The sequence below is a fragment of the Nilaparvata lugens genome, chromosome 3, assembly GCF_014356525.2.
Source record: "Nilaparvata lugens isolate BPH chromosome 3, ASM1435652v1, whole genome shotgun sequence".
NCBI lineage: Eukaryota > Metazoa > Arthropoda > Insecta > Hemiptera > Delphacidae > Nilaparvata > Nilaparvata lugens.
Genome location: NC_052506.1, coordinates 92,391,088 through 92,417,059, shown reverse-complemented (window position 1 = coordinate 92,417,059; position 25,972 = coordinate 92,391,088). Strand labels below are relative to the sequence as shown.

At 33.4% G+C, this 25,972-nt stretch overlaps 1 protein-coding gene across 1 annotated transcript in view; it reads left to right on the top strand.

Annotated features, from left to right (window-relative positions):
* The window catches only part of LOC111050605 (putative ATP-dependent RNA helicase TDRD12), a 52,764-nt gene that overhangs the window by 2,131 nt on the left and 24,661 nt on the right, over positions 1-25,972 (top strand). The window contains exons 2-8 of the mRNA XM_039422967.1: positions 632-812; positions 1,923-2,173; positions 3,476-3,702; positions 18,186-18,696; positions 20,551-20,665; positions 22,625-22,795; positions 24,614-24,766. Of these exons, the coding sequence (XP_039278901.1) occupies positions 633-812; positions 1,923-2,173; positions 3,476-3,702; positions 18,186-18,696; positions 20,551-20,665; positions 22,625-22,795; positions 24,614-24,766 (1,608 nt within the window). The 5' untranslated portion in view covers position 632. The remainder of the gene's footprint in view (positions 1-631; positions 813-1,922; positions 2,174-3,475; positions 3,703-18,185; positions 18,697-20,550; positions 20,666-22,624; positions 22,796-24,613; positions 24,767-25,972) is intronic.

Genomic DNA, 25,972 nt, shown 5'->3' with positions numbered 1-25,972 from the left:
GAAAAAAACTGATTATAGCTTGCATGACCACCATATATTTTTGTAATTTTGTCATCAGAATAGCATAATAAATCGATTGCAACCGATAATTTGGTGCCAGGTAGGGTGGTCATTGAATTACACTCAGGTCTAAACTTCAATCAAGCTTTCATTTGTTTTTTAGGGAGCTATTCACGTATAAAGCTGGATTCCCACATATCAGTATATTTTTCCACTGTTTGTTACATTCTCTGATAAGCTTACCGATATGTACAAATTCAGTTTTATTTCCTGTGTTTAGCTAATGTTCTCATGTTGAAAAATTATTTTAGCATTTACGTTTTAAATGAAAGAGAAAGTCTCATTGTATTTTTTTCATTTTCAAACGACTTTGGAGCCGATTTTAAAACTTTTCAAGCTGGGCTCTCGTAAAATTGCTGCAAATTCTAATTTTTAGTCTTTACTAAACCATCTAGTCGATCGACACATTGTTGAAGTTTTCTACAATAAATTACTGTCACCGACAGAACATTTCAAATTTTAAAATTCAGACAGGTCGTTGACGGTTCAACAATAATAATAATTTTTATTTGGATAGAAACAATCAATTTTACATATGCATGCAATACTTATAAAAGTTCTCATTTTTCAGAATGGAGTCGTGGACACAAAAAGAACTTGAACCAAATCCTGATTGGAGACGAATTGTGGTCAAAAATGTTTCTGATTCGGGTTCAATATGGGTTGCAACTTACCCAGTAGCTAGTATGTGTTATGATAAATCGGAACTGCAACCACTAAGCTCTGATGAAATTGAGATCAAGGAAGGAGAAGTGAGTTTATTTGTTGACATTTTGTATCAGTATTCTAATTTTATATCATTACCACGTAATTTTGACAAAATAATAGTTCTATTTTCATTTTCCACAAAATTTTCCCCATTGCAAAGCATTGGTTACTTCCTAGTTTACTATAACTTTGTCAACTACGAGATAACGTATTCAAGCTTTTTAGATGATGACGTATTTAATTCAAGATGAAGTGAATCCCATTCACGTTATTGAAGTAACTAATCAATTCAGGTAAACTTTTTTCAATTCGAGGTCGAAAATCATGTTCTCGTGACAATTAATATCGTCCTGCTTGAGTTGTTTTCAAGTTGGCTACTTGTACGACCATGGGCACAGTTTTCATCCAGGCTTGACAATTTCGTTCTCTTGACTTCCAACAATAAGTGGGGTTTCACACCAAAGCTGGGCCGGGCCGGGCCGAGCCGAGCGGAATCCGCTTGCGCGCTAACTATGCAGGATTTAGTCGGGAGCATTCAAATCAACGCCGAGCGGTGCTGGGCCGAGCCGAGCGGATTTGTTTAGTCCGCTTGAAGTCCGACTCGAGCGTTTTCGGCCAAGTGGATTCTGCCTTCTTTCAGTTCAGTTCGATCTTCCCACGTAGTGAGTTGCACAGTATTTTGTATTTTTAACTACAAAATGTCTTAAAAAGCTGATCGGCTTCAGTGCGATCGCAGGCAGATTCAGCACGGTATCGCATTGCTCCGCCCGGCTCGGCTTAGACAAGGCTTGAATACTAAATTAGCCCTGGTACGCTACAGAATAAAACATTCGTGATAACTATTTATCAAGACAGAATAAAAACCTTTTCAATAAATAGAAAAGTAGTGCGGGCGCAAAAAGCGTGTTTTTGCGCTGCGAGCTGTGTTCTCATCTCTTTTCCGATGACGCTCCAGTCGTGGAAAATGAACTTACAACCTTCAACTACATGTAATTTTGAAGCTTAGGAAATATTCTACAATAATATATTTGTGTTCACTGCGATCAACATGAATATCAGTGTAAGTTATTTTTAAATAGGCCTAAAAAATGATTATGAAACACGGAACAGAAATAGTGTTATTTCATTAATTATATTTATTGTCTTGATTAAAGATGTTTGCAGTGAAGGGAGAGTACGGAGACCATTGGTACCGTGGTAAGGTGATCTCTATCAACGAAGTCAACATTAAACTTTTTCTCATTGATTCTGCTGAAACTTGTTGGGCACTTAAGAAAAATCTACGTTTACTTCCGGAATATTCTAAAAAAATCCTGCCACAAATTTTCCAAGTGAACTTCTATGGAATCCAACCAGTGATCACTGAATTGGGCATCTGTGAAAACAGCTTGCAGCCGAAAAGAGTGTGAGTTGAAACCGCCTACTATTTTACTAAAAAAATGTTTTTATGTGGTGAGGGGACAATAAAACTGATTTTTCCATTAAAAATGTCCAACAAAAACATTGAGTCCCTCAATTGTTACTGCCATGAAAACAATAATCATAAAGGTAGAAATGCATGGGAGATTGAGACTGCTACTCCTGTTCAACTTCAATTCGGCCGACTACAATTTATTTTTTACTTGTATATAGGCTACAGTATTTAAAAATATTTTCCTGATAACTCGCCTAGAACTGAAGGTCCATTTTGAGTCGTAATCATTATGGAAACAGCTTAATATTACTGTTATAAGGAAAATTTAAATATGGGTTTCATTGGGGATCGATCTTATTAGCCTGTAAAAAACTACTTTTCTGAAGTTTCAATTTTTTTTCCGCCATCTTGAATACAACTTTATTTTTTTAAATGGGAAGGTGGTCATGTGGTAACATTATTTCGATACAGAATTTCAAGATAAAATTAGGCTAATGATTATTTCAATCATTATTATAAATCATACAAAAATAGAATAAATGAGTTGATTGAAAATTTAAACTATCGAATTTTATTTTCTCCAGTGTCTTCATAACATCTAATCACTTCTTCAACACTTTGAACACTAAAGTTTGATCTAACATATTTTTAATAAATTCAGTTATTCCATTTTTGTATGATTTACTAGTTTATTTGAATGTGAATATCTTTGTAACTTGTTAAGATATCGATGTACTGTTTTTATTCTGTACATCGTACTGTTTATTTTCTTTTGTAATTTGGTATCAAAATCATGTTACATAACCAGATTTCCATGTAAAAAATAAAGTTGTATTCAAGATGGCGAATCCAAGATAGCAAACCAAAATTTTAAAGCCACAGAAAAGTATTTTTTCAATACAAATAAGATCCCAATGAAACCTATTTTCAAATTATCCTTTTGACAGAAATATAAGCTGTTCCATAATTTTCACCAACTCTGTGTATAGTTTATTTATTTTATTATTATTTTTACAAGAGATGACTGACCGGGAGAGAAAAACTAAGGATACTCCTTGTACTATTTCTCTCCCAAATTTAGATTACATTTTGAAAGTTCGAATAAGGGTTATGATTTCACTCTTCTGAAATTTATTTTATTATAATGAACAGATATCAAACTCTCAACATAATAAGTGAATTTGTCAATGCAGTAATTTGTCAAACCTGACTAGCAATTCGTTCAATAGAAAATATTGAATTGGATTGTAGTTTGAATTGTAAACAAGAAAGTTGTTTTTTGAATTGTTACAGGAAAGTTTTTTCCTGGACTAATGCTGCCATAAGATTAATCAGAAAGAGACTGGATGCTAGTAGAGTGATATATTTCAAAGAAATTGATACCGTTAGTGTTGGGGAGTTTGATAACACTAAAATCATCAAGTACGGCTCGATCTTCATCGAATGTATGAAAGAATTCGTCTGTCTCAACGATATTCTTTGTGCGGAAGGATTCGCAACAAAGGTCGAATCATTTCGTGGTAAGTAAATTTTGATCTACTACTAATTATTTATTATAAATAATAAAATTCGGCCAGCAATTCACATTACGTTCAACAAAAAGGTTCAACTGAACAGGTATTTCTCTCCAGTACAACTATGTTGTGAAAAGCTCACTCACGCTAACGTTAACCATGAATGAAAAACACAAATTAAAATTGTCCTTTTAAGACAAAGTGCAGATTGAACTTTACAACTTGAGTTGTAAGCAAACAGCTGAAGATGTGGCTGATAAAGCCACGAAGCCAGGTTTTGTTTATATAGTATTATATAATAATAAGAGTGGCTGACAATTTTAATTTGAGTTTTTCACCATGGATAAATACTACAACATCAAACACAACACAACTAATGAACCATAAGAGTTTACTCAGATGAACTCATCTGCATGGATAGAAAGGATAGTTTCAATTTCTCTCCTGAGCCAATGTGCACTGATGGCTGCTCAGGTAGCCTGAGTGATAGTTTGTCTTTCTTCAAGTTTATTCATTGACGTTTTCACGACCAACATTGAGATCAATATCCACGGAACGGAAATACTAATAGACAATGAAATAAAAACACACATTTATATCGAGAATTTGACCTGTGTGGTCAAGAAACCATGATCCTGTACCAAATAAAACTGTAGAATTTGACGATATAAATGTGTGTTTTTATTTCATTATGGGACGCTTCTACAACATCTTCAGTGACTCGGTCGAATTTTTTTACTAATAGACATTTTCTTATGCATGAGAAAAAATACGTCACATAGGCTGTGTCATCATTTTGCTTTTAGTTTACTTTTAGAGCACTAATTTAATTTACTTGTTGAAGCACTAGTTTAATTTACTGCACTGGTCTTAGTGATAAAATTATTGCAATTGCAATAAAAAATGTACATAGTTCCGTGCAACTTTTTCAAAACTGAAATTGTCAACCGTACTCAACTAAAACCAGTTTGAAACCTGAACGAATTTCGGTTCACAAACTTATCGAATCAGCTTGTATATCGATTCAAAAAAAATCTGTAAACCTTTTGAATTGTGTTCTGTTCGACTGACAAGGTCCAAAAAACTATTATTCTGTAATATTGATGACAAAATATTTATTCATTTATTTTATACACAAATCACTTGCTAATGATTTTTTACAAACCTAATTAATTTTTATTAATCTATTTATTTAATACTATCCACGGTTGCAAGCAATCTTCTGTCAAACAAAACACTGAAAAAGGTTAGGGAGCCATTGCCGAGGGTTGTACTCACAAACTGTTGACAATTTTAGTTTTGACAAATTCGCATCGTGAGCTAGATGCCTCATTGTTTGTCATATTTTTTCTTTCAATGTTGTGTTATGTTATTGTTTTGTGTTTCGTCTATTTATACAGTTTTCTTTATTATCCTCTGTCTTTGAATATTGCTCTTGTGATTGTTTTGTGCTCCGTATATACAGTTTTCTCAATCTAATATATTTAAAAAAAAGTTTTTTCCTATTTTTACTTTTGTGCTTCGTCTATTTCTGTAGTTTTCTCGATTTTCTGCTTTTTAAATGTTTTTTTGTGATTGTTGCTTTTGTATATTTATTCATTTTCTTCGCTCTATTCATTGAAAATGTTTGATGAAAAGACTCAAAGGTAGATGAATGTGATAGGCCCGGTTGCACAAAAGCCAGCCTGTTCTAATCATGATTAAATGTCACTAAAACCAATCAGAGAAGGCTTTGTACAAAAGAAGTCTCCTCTGATTGGTTCTCGTGGTACTTAATCACGATTGAAATTCAACAGGCTTTTGTGCAACTGGGCCATAGTGTTGTAGTTATCCCTACTAGTGTGCAGTGTTGTAGTCCATACTATTTACAGTAATAATATTGGAAGCTGTCACTATCTCACATTTATTAAAATATCGAATACAGGTTTCAGTTGTTACTCCATTAGTCATCTCTGGTAATATCAGGTATACTCAGTTGACATAAGAATAAACCGAAACCGGTATCTCGATATTTTAAAAACTGTATGATAATGACTACTTCTAATCCTATTACTGTAAATAGTATGGATAAGGATAACTACAACACTATCACATTCATAACTAGATAAATTATACACAAATTGTATATTTTGCTTATAGTTTACTATGCTTTGAGTAGACTAATCCATTTTTTAATTTCTTGATCATTAAATTATCAGTACATATTAATTAATTTGATTCATCAAGATGACGTCGAATTCCTCTGTTGATTGACATTAATCAATTCAAGTGGATAGCAAAACCTATACTTTTTATTCATTCATAACTCTACCTTCATTGTATTATCATTCATCCCATCATCATCACCTAGGCTTAAAATACTTCTAGAAAGTCGCCTTTGTAAAATAATAATAATAATAAATAATACATTATTAAATATCGATTGAAAATAGAAAACCGATAGTGTATGAAGTTATAATTGCTAACCGACTTCCAGTATCTAATTTTATCTATTTTTTGCAAATTTAACTTTTGTCATCGGTTTTTTAATAATACAATTTATTGTCATTGCTTTTTGTTGTTATTAAAACATCATCTTGAGACATTTTCGGTTTAGAGACCCTGACGCGTGCTCCACGTCGCCATATAGCCGAATTTTCGAAAATTAAAAAAACAGAAATAGAATGGACACATGTAGGAACGCTAACATGTTTTACGCAAATCACATTAGAATTGAATATCAAGCTCAATTTGGCTGTTTTTAGTTTTACGAATTTAAGTACTACGTCCACTGTTTCACCTTGTGGTGATGAAGTGGTTCTTTGTCGATAGTCCAAGGAACATCCAAGGAAGGAAGCTCAGGACTTTTCAATTATGATCCAATGAAACTGAGGTAAATAAATTATATGTGTGCTTTTCAAGTTGCATGTTGATTGTGAATGTTGAATGTTGCTAATGTATGCACCTTGAAATGAGTAATATTAGAACTAAACCTTTAGAAGTAAACCTTTAGAACTAAATCTTTTATTACTGTAATCTTTTCATCAACTTAGTTCCGTCAAATTTCATTATAGAAAAACCAACTGGTAAATATCACAAAACTGTGGAAGAGTGGATAAACAGGAATTTCTTTTTTAAATTAACGCTACAATAGATTTTGTTACTCTTAAGTATTCTTTAGTTATTCGTAAGTTTTTGATGATTTTCAATCATATATATATATATATATATATATATATTATATATATATATATTATATATATATATATATATATATATATATATAATTATTTAAAAAGCCAAATAGAATAAGTATTCTACAAATTTTAGTTAAGCGCTAAACTTGTTAAATCTAATAATGTAGACTCACTGCTGGCTCTCAAGTTCTTACTTATGCCAGCAGTCGCCAAAATAAAGATAAATTAAGTTTTGATCTAATAATTAAGTTTGAGTTTTGCTTATTTGTTTAACACTTTGTAACTTAATATATTATAATACTGTAATTTTGTTTTGGCAATAAATTTCAATTTCAATTTCAGAACTTATGGGGATTTTATGTTCACTTTTTGTAAACTGCTTATCTTTGCCTATCTATTTTTCTCTTGTCTTCTTTTTACCTTCTATCTAACTATCTGTTTTTTTGTCCTCTCCATCATTTTTTCAAATAAATTGTTTATGTTTTGACTTGATACTAAAAGTAGTTTTTAATAAATTGCATTTATCTTCTTATTTGTTTTAATTTATAATTGTTTTTTTTTCATTTAACGAAATGAACTTGTTTATTTGTTGGTGTTTTATTATTTCTACTTACAATTAAAAACTTATAAAGTTTATTTTTTTATTAGTTACTGTAGGTAATCATTTCATTGTTTTAGTTTTTTGAGTGTAATATTAATTTTGATACTATATTCTTCATTTAGTTCTTTGATAGCACTTTTTATACCGGTAATGCGGATTCAGCTTCCTCAAACAATCGCCAAAACATGTTTATTTCAAATTACGATTCTAAATACGTTTCAAGAAATACTGCTATCTGTGAATTTGAATACTTGAATATTGTTCAGAATTATAGTATCATTCTATTGTATTTTCTAATTATTGATACAATTTTGAGTGAAAATAAAACTCGTCTGAAAAAGCAATTATTGAATTAGAAAAACTATTCAATAGCTTGCAAAGTAGACAATTTCAACTAGATCACGTTAATTAAGCTGGATTCGCACACAACAGTCACAGTGACAGTGAAAATATAATTCCCATAAGTTCTAATTATACTATTTACAATCAGTGAGTATGAACAGTACTATTAGAACTTATAGGAATTATATTTTCACTGTCACTGTTTTAGCTTTACCAAGTAGTCTACATAGCCTACCTTTGAAGTATTCAGCATTAATAAATTGCTACTCAATCTAGCGTAATTCACTAAACTAACAGTTAAGGCGATTGATTTGTGAAGTCTCTTACTGAAAATAGGTTTCTATTAAATAGAAGTACTAGACATTTGGAATGTTTCAGGTACCTAATCAATTGTTCATTTCATAATTTTTCATTATAAACTGAGCCTAGTATTCAATTTTTGTTATATTATGTCGAAGTAGATTATTGTATTGTTATCATTATTGACATGAAGTATCATCAGGTCCGAACATGGATGGTTATGGTTGCAACCAGGTGACGGATAGTTTTATTAAAGAGGCAATAATTGATTCTCAACTTCCTGACAATCTATACAATGACAGTACCTACTCTGAGTATTTTTTGGCACTTCAATTCAAATTGATGAGTTGAAATAAATAAAAATGTCAGTACCATTTTATATGTTATTGTTGCATAAAATGTTTTTGTAAAATGGGTTTCATGAGTTGAAACATGTTATGCCTTATGCGCTGATAAAATAATAAAGGATACTGGATAATTATTATCTTTATTTAATTTCAATATATTTGTTGACCGAGCGAAGTGAGGTCTACGATCCAAGTCGACGGCTTTGCATTTCTATTTATGTTTATATTTATATCCGCTTTTACGGCGAAACGCGGCAATAGATTTTCATGAAATTTGACAGGTATGTTCCTCTTTGAATTTCTCGTGGACGTATGTATACGGTTTTTGAAATTTTGCATTTTAAGGATAATACAAAATGAAAAGAAGTCTCTTTCGAACGCTAATATTTCCGTAAAAATTAGACTATGAAATTATTCATCATAAATCAGCTGTCGTGTGGATATAAATGTGCTTGATATTTGTGAAGTCCATAATTAATTGACATTTTATGTCAATTATTGACTGATTTAATTTAAGCCCATAAAACAATGACGCATGCAATTAAGGCTGTGCGAAGGCTAAAAATAAACTTTTACTGATGATATTTTTTGGATTTCAAGTTTTTCGATTTGTATAATTATTGTTTGGACGTTATATCAATGTTGCTTTGTTGTCTGGCGTTGTGTGGTGGAGGGGGCAATTGAAGGGTGATGCGCTTAGCATAATCGCGGCCAGTTGCCGATTGACAGCCTATCGAACAGCTCACTTCTCGTAATGTCGATTTATGCAAAGTGATCTATTGATTATTGATTGTGATTTATTACAAGTGTCGTCTCGTCTCGTATCGTGATCTGGACCCGGGATCCTAGAAGCAAGGAGAATTTGGACATGAAGGTAGGCCTATGTTATTGTGCACTTAGCCATTTGAATTGTTCAACTTGCTACCCAACGCCAGACAACCCCAAAAGTTCTCGATGTAATTGATACAGTCCACAAACCAGAGTGCTGTTTGAGCCAGCCTCTGTCGAATAAACATGGTCCAACCGTCCAGATTGATTTGTTAATCGAATTTGAATAGGACATAAGTTTGAAATATCGTCTAATAGGTTTGTCGTTTTTTATGCTTATTTTATTCTTGGTTTTTCTGTGTATATGGCTTGTTTTTGTCGTCGTAGATGAATATAATCTTTATTTGTGGTATTCTTAAGAAATTTGGGCTCAATTTAAGTTGGAAATTGAGTAGAACAAGTAATATTTTCGTAAATAATTGTGTCGTAGTATTATTGCATAAGATTGTTGCATTGGCGCCACAAGGCTGGACTGGCAAGTTCGTGTCAATAAGTAGAGAAAGACTTATACGTCGTCTAGCTGTAACAGTAACTGGAACTGTTATTTTTTTCAAAAGATACTTGCAGTTATTTGCATTGATTATTGTCGTTACTTCGTTATTAAGAGCAGTTATTGTTTGTTCCAATGAGTATCGATACGGTATTATTAGCCTCGTAACCGATCATTCTCTACCGAGCATAAGTTGAAGTGCTGGCTAGGCTTGTATGATTAGATAAGCTAGCCATTGTTCATTCCATTGTGTCGCCTGCTCTCGTGTTTTCCCTCTTATTCTTGTTTGGTTCTTTGTCTCAATCTCTCTCTCAACGAGCGCTCACTGTTATCGCCTCACTATGGGTGTTATCGAAGACTTGACGTTTCAAAGAGATGCATTAATTCGTAAAATAAAACGGATTAATGAAATTGCCGAAGCTGTCGAAAAGGATCCGAAAAATAAAAAAATGAAGAATTTATTGAAAGTTATGGGTGAGCATATCGATCACCAGCAGGTGGAGTTCAATGATATAATAGATAAGATGCAGAGCTACTATAACAAACAAAATCCTCGATTGGAAACAACTCAACTTGAAATGCTGATGAGCCAATTTGATGAGTTTTATTTCAATGTCAAGGCTATTCTCGAAACCTTACCATCCACTCAAACAAATTTCAATATTAGTTCTTCCAATGTAGCTTCTTCACCTACAACTGGAAATATCTCGTCAGTAGCCCTACCTAAGCTTCCTTTAATGACTTTTGACGGCGTTTTGAAAATTTGGAGTCAATTTAAAGATTTATTCGAAGCCACGGTTCATAATAATGGTCAAATAGCTGACATACAAAAACATATGTATCTTCGGTCTGTACTGATAGGCGATGCACTGTCAGTCATTTCTGTAGTCCCTTTGACAAGTGATCATTATGCTGAGGCATGGAAAATATTATTGAATCGCTACAATGACTCTTACAAGCTGACTGACGCATACTTGCAAGCAATTTTTGATATGCCAGCAGTTAATAAGCAACCAGACTCGCTACGAAAATTCATCACTCATTTAGCTGAGTATATTGCAGCACTAAAACCAATTGGTCATGCAGTTAATGACTGGTCGATTCCATTATTATTTGTCTTACGTAAAAAACTGACTGAAGAATTGAGAGAGAAGTGGCAGAGACTGCTAAGAATTTGAACAGTATCCGATTTGAAAAACTTCCAAATATTTTTGAATGATGAAGCTGTTATTTTAGAGGCTACTAAATCCACTGATTTATTGGGATCATCTACATCGTCAGAAGCCTCCTCATGTAAGCAGTTTGGGAAATCGAAACCCACTATGGGAAATTACAAAGCTTCAGCTATGATTGTTAAATCGAAATCGGACGAGCTGAAATGTATTGAATGTAATAATTCTCATGAACTGGAAAATTGTGAAGTGTTCTTGAATCTCAAACCGTCTGATAGATTAAAAGGTGTAAAAGAATGGAAACTATGTATATGCTGTTTATTGGCAGGGCACTTTATTAGAGATTGTAGAAGAAGGAAGCCGTGCAGTCACTGTAATTCGCGTCATCATTCGCTCCTCCATTTAGAGCCGAGACAGCCGCCTGTTGAAAACACCAACATATTGGCCGATAATAAACAAATGAGCAGGGTAGACGTGCACGACGTCGCTGATCAAAGCCATCAAACATTTGTTACTGACTCAGCTAAGAAAGTATTTTCGAATGTAAATAGTTCCTTAGTATTGTTACCAACTGTTGAATTGGGAGTTCGAGGTAATCAAGGCAATTATCATGAGGTCAAAGTATTATTAGATAGTGCAAGCACCGAGTCATTCATTACAAGGCGATGCATGAAAAAACTGGGTTTAGTAGTACAGAAAACACATAGTTTGCCAATCTATGGATTATCTGATACTAAACTGGAAGTGACAGATGAAATTACTAACTGTGAATTTGAAATACCGAACTCCCCTTCATTAAAAATCACCGCGTCGGGAGTCAACAAAATAGCAGCTACAAATCAGATAAAAAATGCATACTGGGCACATATTGAAGGACTGGAGCTAGCAGATTCTGAATTTTTCCTTTCAGAGGAGGTTGATATTTTATTGGGTGCTGAATACTTCCCCTTCATTCTGACTGGAAGAAAGGTGATTGGTCCAGCGGGTACACCATCTGCCCTAGAAACTGTATGGGGCTACTGCCTGATGGGTAAGGTATCAGAGGAGAGTTATACTATCTCAAATAATCTGTGCATGTATTCCAATGCTAATTTAGAAGAGTTAAAAGTGATTCATAGTCCACATGAAATCAAACCAATGGGAAGACCCATACCGAAAAAGGAAATTGGAGAAGATGTTTTTGAAAGGGAGAAACGAAATTTGGAAGAGTTAGATGATGATAGACAGGATAATGTTGAAATAAAATGGACAAAATCCGAAAAGGGAGAAGAAATGAAAGAGTATACTCTAACAACTATGTCGTATGGTGTATCATCATCGCCATTTCTTGCCATTTGTACTACGCATCAGTGTATTGAAGATGAAGAAAAAATGTTCCCTGTGGCTTCTGAAGCTTACGGTTTTCTACTTACATGGATGATATAGTTACATCAGTCTCATCAATGGAAGCAACCAAGCAACTGCAGCTTACTGAATTGTTAAGCAAAGGGAAATGTGAATTGCTAAAGTGGGCCAGCAATCATTTTACCATTCTATCAAATCTCCCTCTAGAGCATTGCGCTATTGATGCAAAAGATTTCACCTTGGAGTCTGATAAAACAATTAAAATTCTTGGCTTCCAATCAAATCCAATTGGTTACTACCTCTTCTACAGGGTTCCATCCAGTCTAGCTACAAAACGAAATGTTTTATCAAATTTAGCACAAATTTTTGATCCATTAGGATATTTGACACCTTTCATGCTTACCTTCAAGAGTATAATTCAATGTCTATGGCAATCGGGATGTGACTGGGATGATATAGCATCCGTGGAGGTAGTGAAGAAATGGGAGCTTTGTGTGGTTGTCCTAGTAGCTAGATTATTACATGAAGTTCAAGTGCTTTCAAAAATCAAAAACATAGATTATATTGCAGCTTGGACTTATTCAACTGTGGCAGTGAGTTGGATTCGGTCTTCACATCATCATTGGGCTAGGTTTGTGGCAAATCGTGTAGGTCAAGTACAGGAACACCTGTCTACAGAGCAATTCAGATATGTGTCAACCGAATGTAATCCAGCTGATTGTGCTAGTCGAGGACTATTGCTCAATGAATTAATTGGTAATTCTCCGTGGTGGAATGGTTCTGATTGGTTAGACAAACCACTGGAGTGCTGGTCACACCAAACCCATGGTAATGATGATGAAAATTCCAAACAGATTGAATTGGAAGCAAGAAAAATTACTCTAGCAACACAGAGTAAAGAGTCAGAGGAATCAATTCAATCGGTGAACTTGAGAAATCGATGGAGTTTACTCAAAAGAATTGTATCCTCATTCTGGAAACGTTGGCAATTGGAGTATGTATCTAGCTTGCAAACCCGAACAAAATTGTACAGAAAACATATTAATGTTAACATTGGACGTATGGCTCTCTTAAAGGAAAGTAACCTACTCCCTCTTCACTGGAGGCTTGGTCGAATAACGAAGATATTCCCTGGACAGGATGGAGTTGTGAGAGTGGTGGAGGTACAGACCGCAAAGGGGAGTCTAACTAGGGCTGTCAATAGGGTATGTCTCCTCCCTATTGATGAAGATTAGGCCTTATTGAAGGGAACTTCAATAAGTTTAGTGGTTAGTTCTTTTTGTTTCTTGTTTTACATGTGGGAAAGGTTCCCAAGTTGCTTTGTTTTTTGTTTTTATCTATATTGGTTGTATATAGTCATTATTTCTCGTCCCATCCTCTCCTTTCCGTGGGCCTCCTACTCCTTTTGTATAAGTCTCCTCAATGGCCCCTGAGGAGTGAAGATATTTTTTTTTTTCCTAGTTTCCCTAGTAGGGTTCGTTATAGGTGATTTTTGTTTTTTGTTTTTTTTGTTATTGGAAGTTTTTCCAAGGTGGGCGGAATGTTCGGACGTTATATCAATGTTGCTTTGTTGTCTGGCGTTGTGTGGTGGAGGGGGCAATTGAAGTGTGATGCGCTTAGCATAATCGCGGCCAGTTGCCGATTGACAGCCAATCGAACAGCTCACTTCTCGTAATGTTGATTTATGCAAAGTGATCTATTGATTATTGATTGTGATTTATTACAAGTGTCGTCTCGTCTCGTATCGTGATCTGGACCCGGGATCCTAGAAGCAAGGAGGATTTGGACATGAAGGTAGGCCTATGTTATTGTGCACTTAGCCATTTAAATTTTTCAACTTGCTACCCGACGCCAGACAACCCCAAAAGTTCTCGATGTAATTGATACAGTCCACAAACCAGAGTGCTGTTTGAGCCAGCCTCTGTCGAATAAACAATTATTATCATGCTATCAAAATGAAAAAGTTTTCTCAGGAAAACATTTTTTTCCGATCATTACTTTTTGAGATATGAGCGCCTTAAGTATACATTTTTGGGACAGAACAATATTCAAATTTGGTAAGAGATAAATCCATGAGATTTAGAGGATACATTCTTAATAGTATTGTTGATTGAATAAAACAAAAATATTTTGAAAATATCAATTTTTGAGAAAGTTATTCGATTTACCAAAAATATCTCACTAAAAGTTATTTTTGGTCATTTCTAGTAAGTTGAATAACTTTCTCAAAATAAATATTTTTATAATTTTTTAGTTTTATTCCATCAACAATACTATGAAGAATTTATCTTCTGAATCTCATGGATTTATCTCTTACCGAATTAGAAATGTTCTGTCGCAAAAATTTAATCTTTAGGCGCTTGTTTATCTCAAAAAGTAATGATAGGAAAAAAATGTTTTTTTGAGAAAACTTTTTCATTTTGATAGCTTGATGATATACAAATCAAATAACTTTAAAAAATATAACCAGTAGAAAGTTTATTTTTAGCCTTTGCCCAGCCAGCCTTAAGGCTGTTCCGTACACTTTTTTTATTTAAATTGGATAATCTTTTTCAATATAATTGTTAAGATCATTATAAGAGTGAGAAAAAGTGGCAACTGAAATTTTTAAGTGGTCTAATAAGCGAGTTATGGGTTGTTGAAGTGCTAACTTTCCAGATTCCGTTTTCTTTCCAGATCATAAACGGTTTTGACTATATTATTAGAACTTCTCTTAAAAATTCAAAAAATGTATCTTTCCAAACTAAAACATTTTATTCCTCATATCGTTCATAAATAAAAAAATAGCATTTTTTGTAAATTGGATAACTTGTTTATTTTGACATTAATCGCGGAAAAAAGCATATTATAAAAAAGCCAATGATCTTCTGAATGTATTACAAAACTCAAATGGAAAATTTCGAAACCGTTTATGATATGGAAATAAAACGGAATCTGGAAAGTTAGCACTTCAACAACCCATAACTCGCTTATTAGACCACTTAAAAATGTCAGTTGCCACTTTTTCTCACTCTTATAATGATCTTAACAATTATATTGAAAAAGATTATCCAACTTAAATAAAAATAAAAAGGTATACCGAACAGCGTTAATATCTCAATGTTACTTAGTGAAAAATCAGCTGTCGTGTGGACTATTAATTGCAAGCAATGAGGCATGCGATTGATAACACGAAGTAGCATATTATTTCCTCCCGACGTTTCTCTGCTTTCAACTCGGTAAGCTTTTGGTGATAGTAGCATAGTTGTTTACAACAAATTTTGTTATAATAATTGACCGAACGAAGTGAGGTCTAAGATTCAAGTCGACGGTTTGGCATTTCTCTTAATGTTTAAATGTCTATATGTTTATATATCTATATGTTACGCATTTACGGCGAAACGCGGTAATAGATTTTCATGAAATTTGACAGGTATGTTCCTTTTTAAATTGCGCGTCGACGTATATACAACGTTTTTGGAAATTTTGCATTTCAAGGATAATATAAAAGGAAAAAGGAGCCTCCTTCATACGCCAATATTACAGTAAAAATCAGACTATAGATATTATTCATCATAAATCAGCTGACAAGTGATTACACAGATGTGTGGAGAAGCCAGTCTATTACTGTATTTGTATAAGGACTATAGTTTCAATCAAAGACATTAAAGAGGTATGCATCTTTAAGCTGGGTTTACACCAAAGTTATTAACAAAATGGTTATAACTTAATCCTTATAGATTCTATTAGATTGAACGGAAGTTGACAAACACATATGTTCATCATGTGTATGATAAGTTATGTTCAATCTAATATAATCTATAAGGATTGAGTTATTATAATTTTTTAATAAATTTGGTCTAATCGCAGCTTTAAGGTCTTTGGTTTCAATATTTTGTATTACAGTCATGGTATTATTATGCGTGCCCATCAGTATCAATATTCTCACATTCAAAAAACTAATTTAATAGGTGAATAAAAATAAACAAATGAGCTAAATAATGCTGGAGAAATTTTAATATTTTTGATTGTAAAAAATTAATTCTCATCAGATAGAAAGATCATCACGGAACTGGATGAATTATATCATATGAAATACAAATTCAAACGTGAACTGAGTTTGTTAACATTTAAAACAGTTGACATCTGTTACTTGTGGATGAGAATACTGCGTGAGGTCTACTGTTCACATAACTACTATTAATTGTTATTATTAATGTCGATACAACAACTCAAACAGCCATTGGTTGTTTACAAACCGATATCTCGCCGACTCGTCAAGACAGGACATAATTCACTCTGAGGAGAGAGTGTTACCTCTCTCCACTCTACCCCCCTCACAGCCTAGAGGAGGCTGTTGTTTTTCTACTGCGCGAGGTCTACTGTTCACAGAACTACTAGTATTGAAGCGGCAAAAAAATACTTGAAAAAACTCAAAAATAGTTTATTGCCTTGTGTAGGTTGGCAGGAAGTTGAGGATTGATCGTCAAACTAGGCAACACCACGGCTGACTCAATCATTAGTATCTCCAACAAAATTGGCTCATTCCTTCGTCGTTTTTTAGTATATAACAGGATAAAATTGAAAATCTAACAGCAAAATATTATAGTAGAATATTACATTACAACAATTATTATTGTATAAACTCACAATAATAAATCTCTTAATTGATTGAGAGATGATAGTTTTTATTACCATATTTAATCATGAATTAAATAGAACCTTGAAAAGCCAACTACAGTGGAACCTCTGTTAACCGTCACCCTCGGGACCGGGACTATGACGGTTGAGAGAATAGACGGATAACAGAAATATCATTACAGTACAATGAACGAAGTAATGTCATTTAGGATGAATATTCACATAATCAGAAAAATGTCAATAAAATTGTTAACAACATTTTTCGAAAATAGGTTTGCTAAATATTCTAACTGTGGGAAAAATTTAATGTGAAATACATGCGCAAAGTTCCTCTGCTGCACTCATGAAACCTTTCCTAATACTCACAATAAACCTGTGTTAAATTATTTTGTTGTGTTACAAAATTACATGGTTGATCATTTAGCCTATAACTCAATAATTATAATTATTAAAAAATATAAAATATTTTTTTCATTTTATCATTCAATATCCATGCATAATCAAAGCACTGCTATCCTCATTAACAACAGCAACGCTCACGTCTGTTGCATGCTTTCAAAACGGAAGTTATGTGTTGATTGTGATTTCGTGTGATTGTCTAAGCTATAAATAAGTCGTCAATATCCTTAATTCAGACAATAACGAGCACTTCAGCAATTTATTTTTTAAACTGCATTCATCACAGTTTTCTCAACTAGATTTTGCTTTGATAACAGCGAAAGGTCCAACTATTAAATAGTTGATAAGTGAATTGAAAGTGTTATTGTGCATTACATTATGAGTGGATTTTGAACTCTCAATTTGAAGCTCAATTTTGCAGGCCGGACACAGCAATGTCTCCCGGCTACATAGGCCAAACAAGTTATTGATTCTTTGAATTTTTGTATTGGCCTATGAGTGCATATGCCTACATATAATAAGATAATGATTAATTATAAGTATATTAATTACAGTAGAGAATTTTCAAATCTGATGAAGATTATCCACGTAATTTTGTCAAAATAAAAAATAATTATTCTATTTTAATGTTTCCTGGAGATTGCATTTTACAACAAAAGTTTCCCCTGTGCAAAGCACGGGTTATCTGCGAGTTTAAAATAAAATGAAAATATAATTCAGCCTTTTCAACTCAGCTTTATTTTGCTTTCTCTTTCTAAAAGTTAGTCAAATCTATGTACTTTACAATAATAATTATAAATATCTTAATTGATTGAGATATTTTATATTCCATATTTGATAGTTCTAATAGTTAGTTTTTTTTTATTTTAGGCATCGCGAAGGAGCTCACAAAGCAACTAACAGACCAAGCAAGAACAACAGCTGGACAAGATACCGGTAATGAAACTATACCGCGAACTGTACACCCGTTCAACAGATCTGAAAAGCGTAAGGACACAATTATTGTTGAAAAATCGGTTGCAGCTGTAAGTGAGAGCAATAAAACATTGTTTAGAAATGTGGTAGGTTTCGGCAGTTATATGCTGAGGCCTATCAGCTATCCAATTTCCAGCCTGCTGGGACGTTTTCCAGTGTTGAGGAATTCAGTTTCAGACAAAAATCATGAAGAAGAAGCAATCGAGGAGAGACGTTGCAGTTCATCCATCAAAGAGAGGCCTAGCTCTTCGAAATCACTTGTTTCTGACTCAACTCCAATGCAAGAACATGCACCAGCAGCAGCAGCAGCAGCAGCAGCAGATGCTGTCGATGAAAGTAGTTCATCCAACTCAGAAATGAACATCGAACCAACAAGGCTCCAACTCATCAAGAAGGAGAAAAAACGGTGTGTATTATCTTGGTGTTATGTATTACTTATCCTAGCGCAAACAATTTTTATTTTTTTTTTTTCAATGGCTGAAGTACGTTAACAAAAGAAGACATGAACCATCTAGGCGTTTTTGAAAGGAAAATTCTGAGAAAGATATATGGTCCAGTTAATGAAGGAGGATAAGAACTAATTCAGAGCTCGAGGCATTGATAAAAGGTCAAAATATTGTTAAATTTATAAAGGCGCAACGGCTTAGGTGGTTTGGACATATCTGTAGAATGAATGAAAACAGAATGCCTAAAATAATATTGAAGGAGAGGCTACATTCCAGAAGGAAGAGAGGATGACTAAGAATGAGGTGGGAGGATGAAGTGAGAGACGATCTCCAAAAAATGGGATGTAGAGGATGGAAACGAATGACAGAGAACCGAGAAGAGTGGAGAGCTGTAGTGGATGCGGCCAAAGCTCATATTGGGCTGTAGTGCTAAAAGAAATGGCTGAAGTAGGTTACTTTTATTAATCAGGAGTATCAGTCTAATAATTGTAAACTTGTAAATTATCTCTCTTGATATAGAATTATTATTATGTTTATTATCGTAAACAAGAAATACAGAGTGTTACCAAATTCCCTACAAATATTCTAGGCCATCGTTCCTGGGTACTAAACATTCATTCATATTTATGAATTTTAAAAATTAATTTTTTTTGTGTAGCTGTCTGTTTATTTGTCATTAATAATATTGTGCAGAGTTTCACTTCCGTATGTTAATCAATTATTTAGAAAAAATAGTTAGTGACAAAAACAAAATGACGGCTGTGTGAGTAACTGAGAACTTTCGGACAGTTCGAAAATGATATTCGAATATGTTTCGTACCTAGGAACAATGCCCTATAATATTGGTAGGGAGTTTGGAAACACTCTGTACATATCACTTAATCTAGTTTTGCTTCACCTAAACGAGATTCTCAAACCAAGTCAATCATCATTTATAGTCCGACAATTTTTTCACAGTTCTGTTAAGGGTAGTAAGGAGGTAAACATATCAAAAGTCCCCACCCCTAACCCCTGTGCTAAGGGGGTGGGGCTGGATTAAAGGTACCATTTTTTGGTTTCTCGCATAAAACTCAAAAACTATGTATCTCAAGGACTTTACTGTCATATAACAAATTAAGGCTTACATAATTTCCTACAATATTCATCCTACGACTTTTTTTATATCTCCAATAGTTTTCGAGATATCTGCTCTCGAAGGTGTGATATTTTTGAAAAAAACCACGTTTGCCATCAATTTTTTTCTATTTTAGCTTTTAACGCATTTAATTATCTTCAATTTGATGTATAATTTCACACTTTTACGAATTTCCCTACCGTACTACTTTTGCAGCAGATTTAGTGTTGAGTGTGAAATCTCCATTTTTGCAACAATAGACCAAATTGACAAAGGAATTTGGAGGGAATTTTTTAAACAAAACTTTTGACTGCAGTTTTTTTTGAGACTAGCTAGGAGGAGAACATATCAAAAGCTCCCATTCCTAACTCATGTTCTAAGGGGATGAGGGTGGTTTAAAAGTTGCATTTTTCAGCGTTTTGCTTCCACGCTCATATCTTGAGAACTATGCGTTCAACAGGCATAACTAACCATTCAAAAATTAAGCTTGATAAATTCTCTACACTTTTTGTTCAGTGGAATTTTGTGATATTCCCAACAGTTCACGAGATATTCGCATTCACCACATAAATGTGGATGTGACAAATAAAAAACTGTGTTTTTGTAATTGTGGAAAAATTCCACAAAATAAATTCTTATTAAACAAAGTTTATCGATGTTATTTATTGATTTTCATCGTTCTTTTCTTATTTTGTTCCAGAAACAATATGTTTTCATTGTTCAACATAGTGTTGCACTCGTCACCTGACATTGAAGAAACAATAGAACCAATTAACTTTCTGTTTGATAGTTATATTTGCGAAAGAATACAGTCTGTAAGTAAACATTCATTTCCAATACATTATTTCATTCTCAATTAGGAAAGAGTCAATTGTAATGTTTAATTAAATTAAACAGTATATCTGTATTATATTGAAGTTTCTCTAGTTATTGTATATGATAGTTTGACACCTTGTGAAACCGGACTCTCCAAATTTATATCCGAATATATTTTCACCCATCATAAAATAAATAATCTAAAACAGGCAGTTGCATTGTCTCGTTGAGATTCATACAACTTAACTGCTGTTAGTGAAGCTGCAAAATTGTTATTTTTGTGTATCTTGACATTGGACCCAGAGTTGCAACGTTTTCTGAATGAGAGTATAGCCGTAATAAGTAAATAAATGTTAATTTCCCAAAAAAAACTAAAACTACTACATAAGTTACAGAAAATATTAGATAGTTTACAATTAAATACAATATAGTTTCAGAAATTTCTAATAATGTGCCTTCTACATGTTTAGTGTTTTTTGTGTGAAAATTGACACACTCTACTATGGCCTACCATGTTCTAGAATAGGTTTGTTTTTTGTGCGGATTAGTAATTAGTAAGTGTAATAGTACACTGAACACATTTTCTCTATCTAAACCAATATTTGGAACAATAACAATATAATTTCCCCTCTTCAGAATCATTTTCTTGAAAAAGATGTCTGCGACATGTAAGGAATATGGTCATGTATGACAGACTTATAGCATATGCTTTAGTCACGAGAAAAGCTTAGTCAAGCTTCAAGTTCCTGCACCATCTTGATTATTTTCCTGTTTTTGCTAACTAAACCATCTATAACTAAGATACCTATCTCCATGCTACAATGATAGAGGCTCAGATCTAGGCCTATCGGTACGGCGTACTAGGCACACTACACTGTTACGCAAAATATCTTGCCATTTAAAATGGGACCAATTCAAGTCCCGTAAATGACGAAGTAATAATGTATTTTACTATTCTGTTCCTCAGAGTGAATTTCAACTTGTACTGTAAATGGAGGAAAACTGTTTTTTTTTTTATTAAATAGGTACTTTGTTATATTGTATATGATTAAGAATTGATGTCAATGGATCGATCCTATAGTGAGGTCCACGTTATAATGGCAGTGGAGAAAGATAGGAAAAAAACGTTGCCGAACCTCTGTCTTGTCAGTGCCTTCTATAGACGGTAGCATATACAGATTAATTGATTTAATTTTTTTTTCTACAAAGTAATACTGATTGGGAGAGAAAAACTAAGTATACTCCTTGTACTATTTCTCTCGCAAATCTAGATAGGTAACATTTAAAAAGTCCAAAATAGGGTTATGATTTCACTTTACTAAAATTTAGTCCATTTTCACTCAAAAACAACGAAAACTAAGATTTTTAAATTTTGACGGTTGAAAACAGATCAACTGTTCATTCTCGTTTAAAATAATCAATTATATTTTATTATGCAATAAATTATACTTTTCAATAATTTCATAATGGATTTACATAATTAAGATTAAATATTTTGTTAATTAATAATAATAAGTAGCCTTTATTCAATTATTCCACAAAATATCAGTACACAAAGCAAATCATTGTAGGCGTTTTCATCCCATGGCATAGTGCTGCCGTCTGGGGGATTGTTAATTAATTATTAATTCTATATTGTTTAAAGACGATCTGGCAATAGATCGAAAGAGATAGCGCTATCAGCTTTGTTGATTGATAGACAAGGATAGCAATACCATTGCTAATCAAACACTGCCATTATAACGTGGACCTCACTATAACAATGTTATAATTTTAATTTTCGATAGAAAAATAGCTCTAGGTTCGTATTTCCTATTCTCCCTTATGAGATGCTTTATTTGTATAAATAAATAGTGAAAAACTATAACCGTATAATCTAAATGGCCGTAATTAATCCTTAGTAAATTAGTAACCAGTTTTTCATCTTCATTCGTTGACATGTGTGTCTATCATTCCAGGTATTGACTGAAAAAAGAAGATATGATTTGACACCACTGCAGAAGCACATCTACCCGGTACTGTGTAAGCGTTATAACATTCTAGTCGTTGGCAATGCCACATCAGGAAAGACGCTTGCCTCCGTAGTTTCAATTGTCAGTCTTTTGAGACAGGAGCAATTCTACTCTTCTGTGAGTATTCAAGATTCAAGTTTTTGAAAATTCAACTCGGGAAGTTTTTGTTTTCCAACGAAAGAGTAGCTTGCAAACAAAGCTGCTAAGTCAAAAATTGGGTTCGAAACATTCCCTCCAAATTCTTTTGTCAGTTGATATTAATGAGTTTTAGTCGAGCATCGGGTGGTTCTATCGCAACCGTTATCAGCTTGATAGCCGTCCAAGTAGACTCCGGCATTAACAGCATTATACCAACGTTTCAATTAGCCTTCTAGAATTCTTTAATTTAATTCATTTAATTATAAACCCATTTGAAGATGAGTAACAAATGTGATGAATGTGAAATCGAAATAGATTCGAAAGAGTGTATCGAGTGTTCCGTTCGTAAGAATATTTATCATCCGACGTGCACGCGCATTAAAACAATGAAAAACTTTCGTAAACTAGAGGAGAAAAATCATGGAAATGTGATCATTGTGTTTCGCAAACAAGTGATGCCAGTGAGGGGAATCTTGAATAACGCATTGTTAGCTCTCTGAAGGAATTTATTGAAGCCAAATTTGCGGCCTTTAGTGAGGAACTTGTCTCCTTAACAGCGATAGTGAAAAAACTATGACTATTAAAGCACTGCAAACTGAAAACAAAAATTAAAAAAAAGAGTGTGAATTTTTGAGTCGTGAAAATCAATTCGAAGGGAAATTGAGGAGCTTCAACAAATATCGCGCACTGATATTCTGGAAATTTCCGGTGTTCTAACCACAGCTAATGATTGTTGCAAAACTGCAGATTTCAAAATGAACACTAAGGCTGCTGCAACAGTCGTGGGGAAATGCATAAACTTTTGAAATCATACATCAAATTGAAGAGAATTTGATTGTCTATAAACTCATAATCAGCATTGATTTTTCTCATCGATATTAAATAAGTTATAAGAGCAAAAATGTGTTTTTCTCAAAAATATCACACCTTCGAGTGCGGATATCTCGAAAAGTAAGAGAGATATAGAAAAAGTTGTGAAATCAATATTGTAGGAAATTGTGTGAGCTTCAATTTTGTATAGAGTAAGATGCACAGTTTTCGAGTGATATGCGAGAAACCAAAATATGGTACCATTGAACCACCCCCATCCCCTTAGCACAGGGTAGGGGTGGGGGTTTTTGATATGTTTACCTCCTTACTACCCTAAACAGAACTGCGGGGTCAAAAATTGTCTTCCAAACATTTCCCTCTATACCCTTTATTGAGCTTTCACTGCCTATTCGATTCTTAAATAGTAACTATTATTTATTCCACGATTAGTCGGAAGTTTGATTAAATTACATGATATTATTGTTGACTGATACCACCAATTAAGAAAACTAGTTTCGATTGCTACACCTTTATTCATTTTCTTCTAGTAAACCGACCATTTTTAGTCGATTGATAAAAAGAAAGTCTATATTATTACTTTATTTCTATACATGAGTTATTATTTGTCTAATGAAACCAACAAAAATGAAAATAAAATCTCATGTGGTTTGCTTTTAATCTTGAAATAAAAAGTACAAAGGCCTACTGTAATCAAATTCGCTATAATCAAGGAATTAAATCACGATAGAGGAATAATTTATGCAGTATATTTTTCATTTTACCGCTGCACCTTTCCAGCAAGAGCATTTGAAAAAAGCAAGTAATTTCATTAAATCACTTTATTGCTATTAAATAGAATGACTAGCAGTCGAATTTATTCACTTACTGTGACAGCGAGGTTTTTCGGCAGTTACGCCATATTCATCGTTCGTTTTAATTGTAAATTTAATTGTTTGTATTTAAATGTAATTTTATTGATTGTTACAGCTGCCGATGACCCATGGCCCGAAGGCTATTCACTTGTGCTCGTACTCGTATAAAGTGAGAAATACTGCCAGAATGTACACCGATTTGATAAACGGTCCCGACGTGGTCGTGCAAGTGGCGTGCGGTGGTGCAGGATTGGACTCATCGGTCAAGGTCACTCTATCTTCTGTATTTATCTCACTACATTTTGGTATGCTCTCCTGACTTCTTCATTTTTCAACTTCATTCCAGTTTAAGTTAATATGATTAGGTCACTCTATTTTCTATATTTATCTCACTCAATTTTGGTATGCTCTCCTGACTTCTTCGGCTTTCAACTTCATTCCAGTTTTACTTATTATATGATTAGGTCACTCTATTATCATTATTTCACTCCTTTTTCTTCATTTTTTCAACTTCATTCCAGTTTAACTTATTATGATTAGGTCACTCTATTTTCATCATTTCACTACTTTTTGGTACGCTCTCCTGCTCTCCTGACTTCTTCCTTTATCAACGTCATTACAGTTCAACTTATTATATGACTAGCAGGTAACCCGTGCTCCGCAAGGGTCTAATTAAAAACTTGACCTCCTGAAATCTAGAAGATTTTAAAATAGGCCTATAACCATCCTAGGTAAATTAAGAATCAATATACAAAATTTCGAGTTAATCAGACCAGTAGTTTAGACGTGATGATTGTTCATTTCTGAATCTCCTATCCCTTACATGACTGTGTAAGACGATTCTCTCCTTTATTATATTGTAGATTATTAGTTTAATTTATCAAAATGTAGAGAATAGGTTGACGTGATTAATACCATTTTTTGGTATCTGTTATACCTGTATTCTCTCACAAAAGTATTCACTTGTACTCATCTAACCTGATGAGAGTTGAAAGGACTTTACTTCTTTTACGGGAAACAACTCCTTCCTTTTAGAAAATATACCTTCATCAAACTACCCAATTTTTGAAATAATACTTCACTTTATTATTACTTTTGCTTTACTGTTTTTAATCTAATTTTTACTATTATCATTGCTTTACTATTTGTAATGTAGGCCTATTATCTAATTTTTTAACATTCAAAAGATAGATATATCATAAATATTATGGACATCATGGATATTTTTTATTTTGTTTCATTTCAAATTTTCGCTCTAATCTCCTCAGAGAAAACTGCACCTTAGTTCCTCTATTATATATAGTGAGAATCACTTGAAATGTCAGAATTATTTGGATGGGAAACATTGAGGAATGCTGAAAGTTTGAAATTTGAATCTCATTTTAATAACTATTTCTCGAATAAAGATACTTTTTTAGCTCTGCAGCTCAGTGTGGGCTGTAGCTTCTTCCATAACATTCCTCCAAGCCTCTCA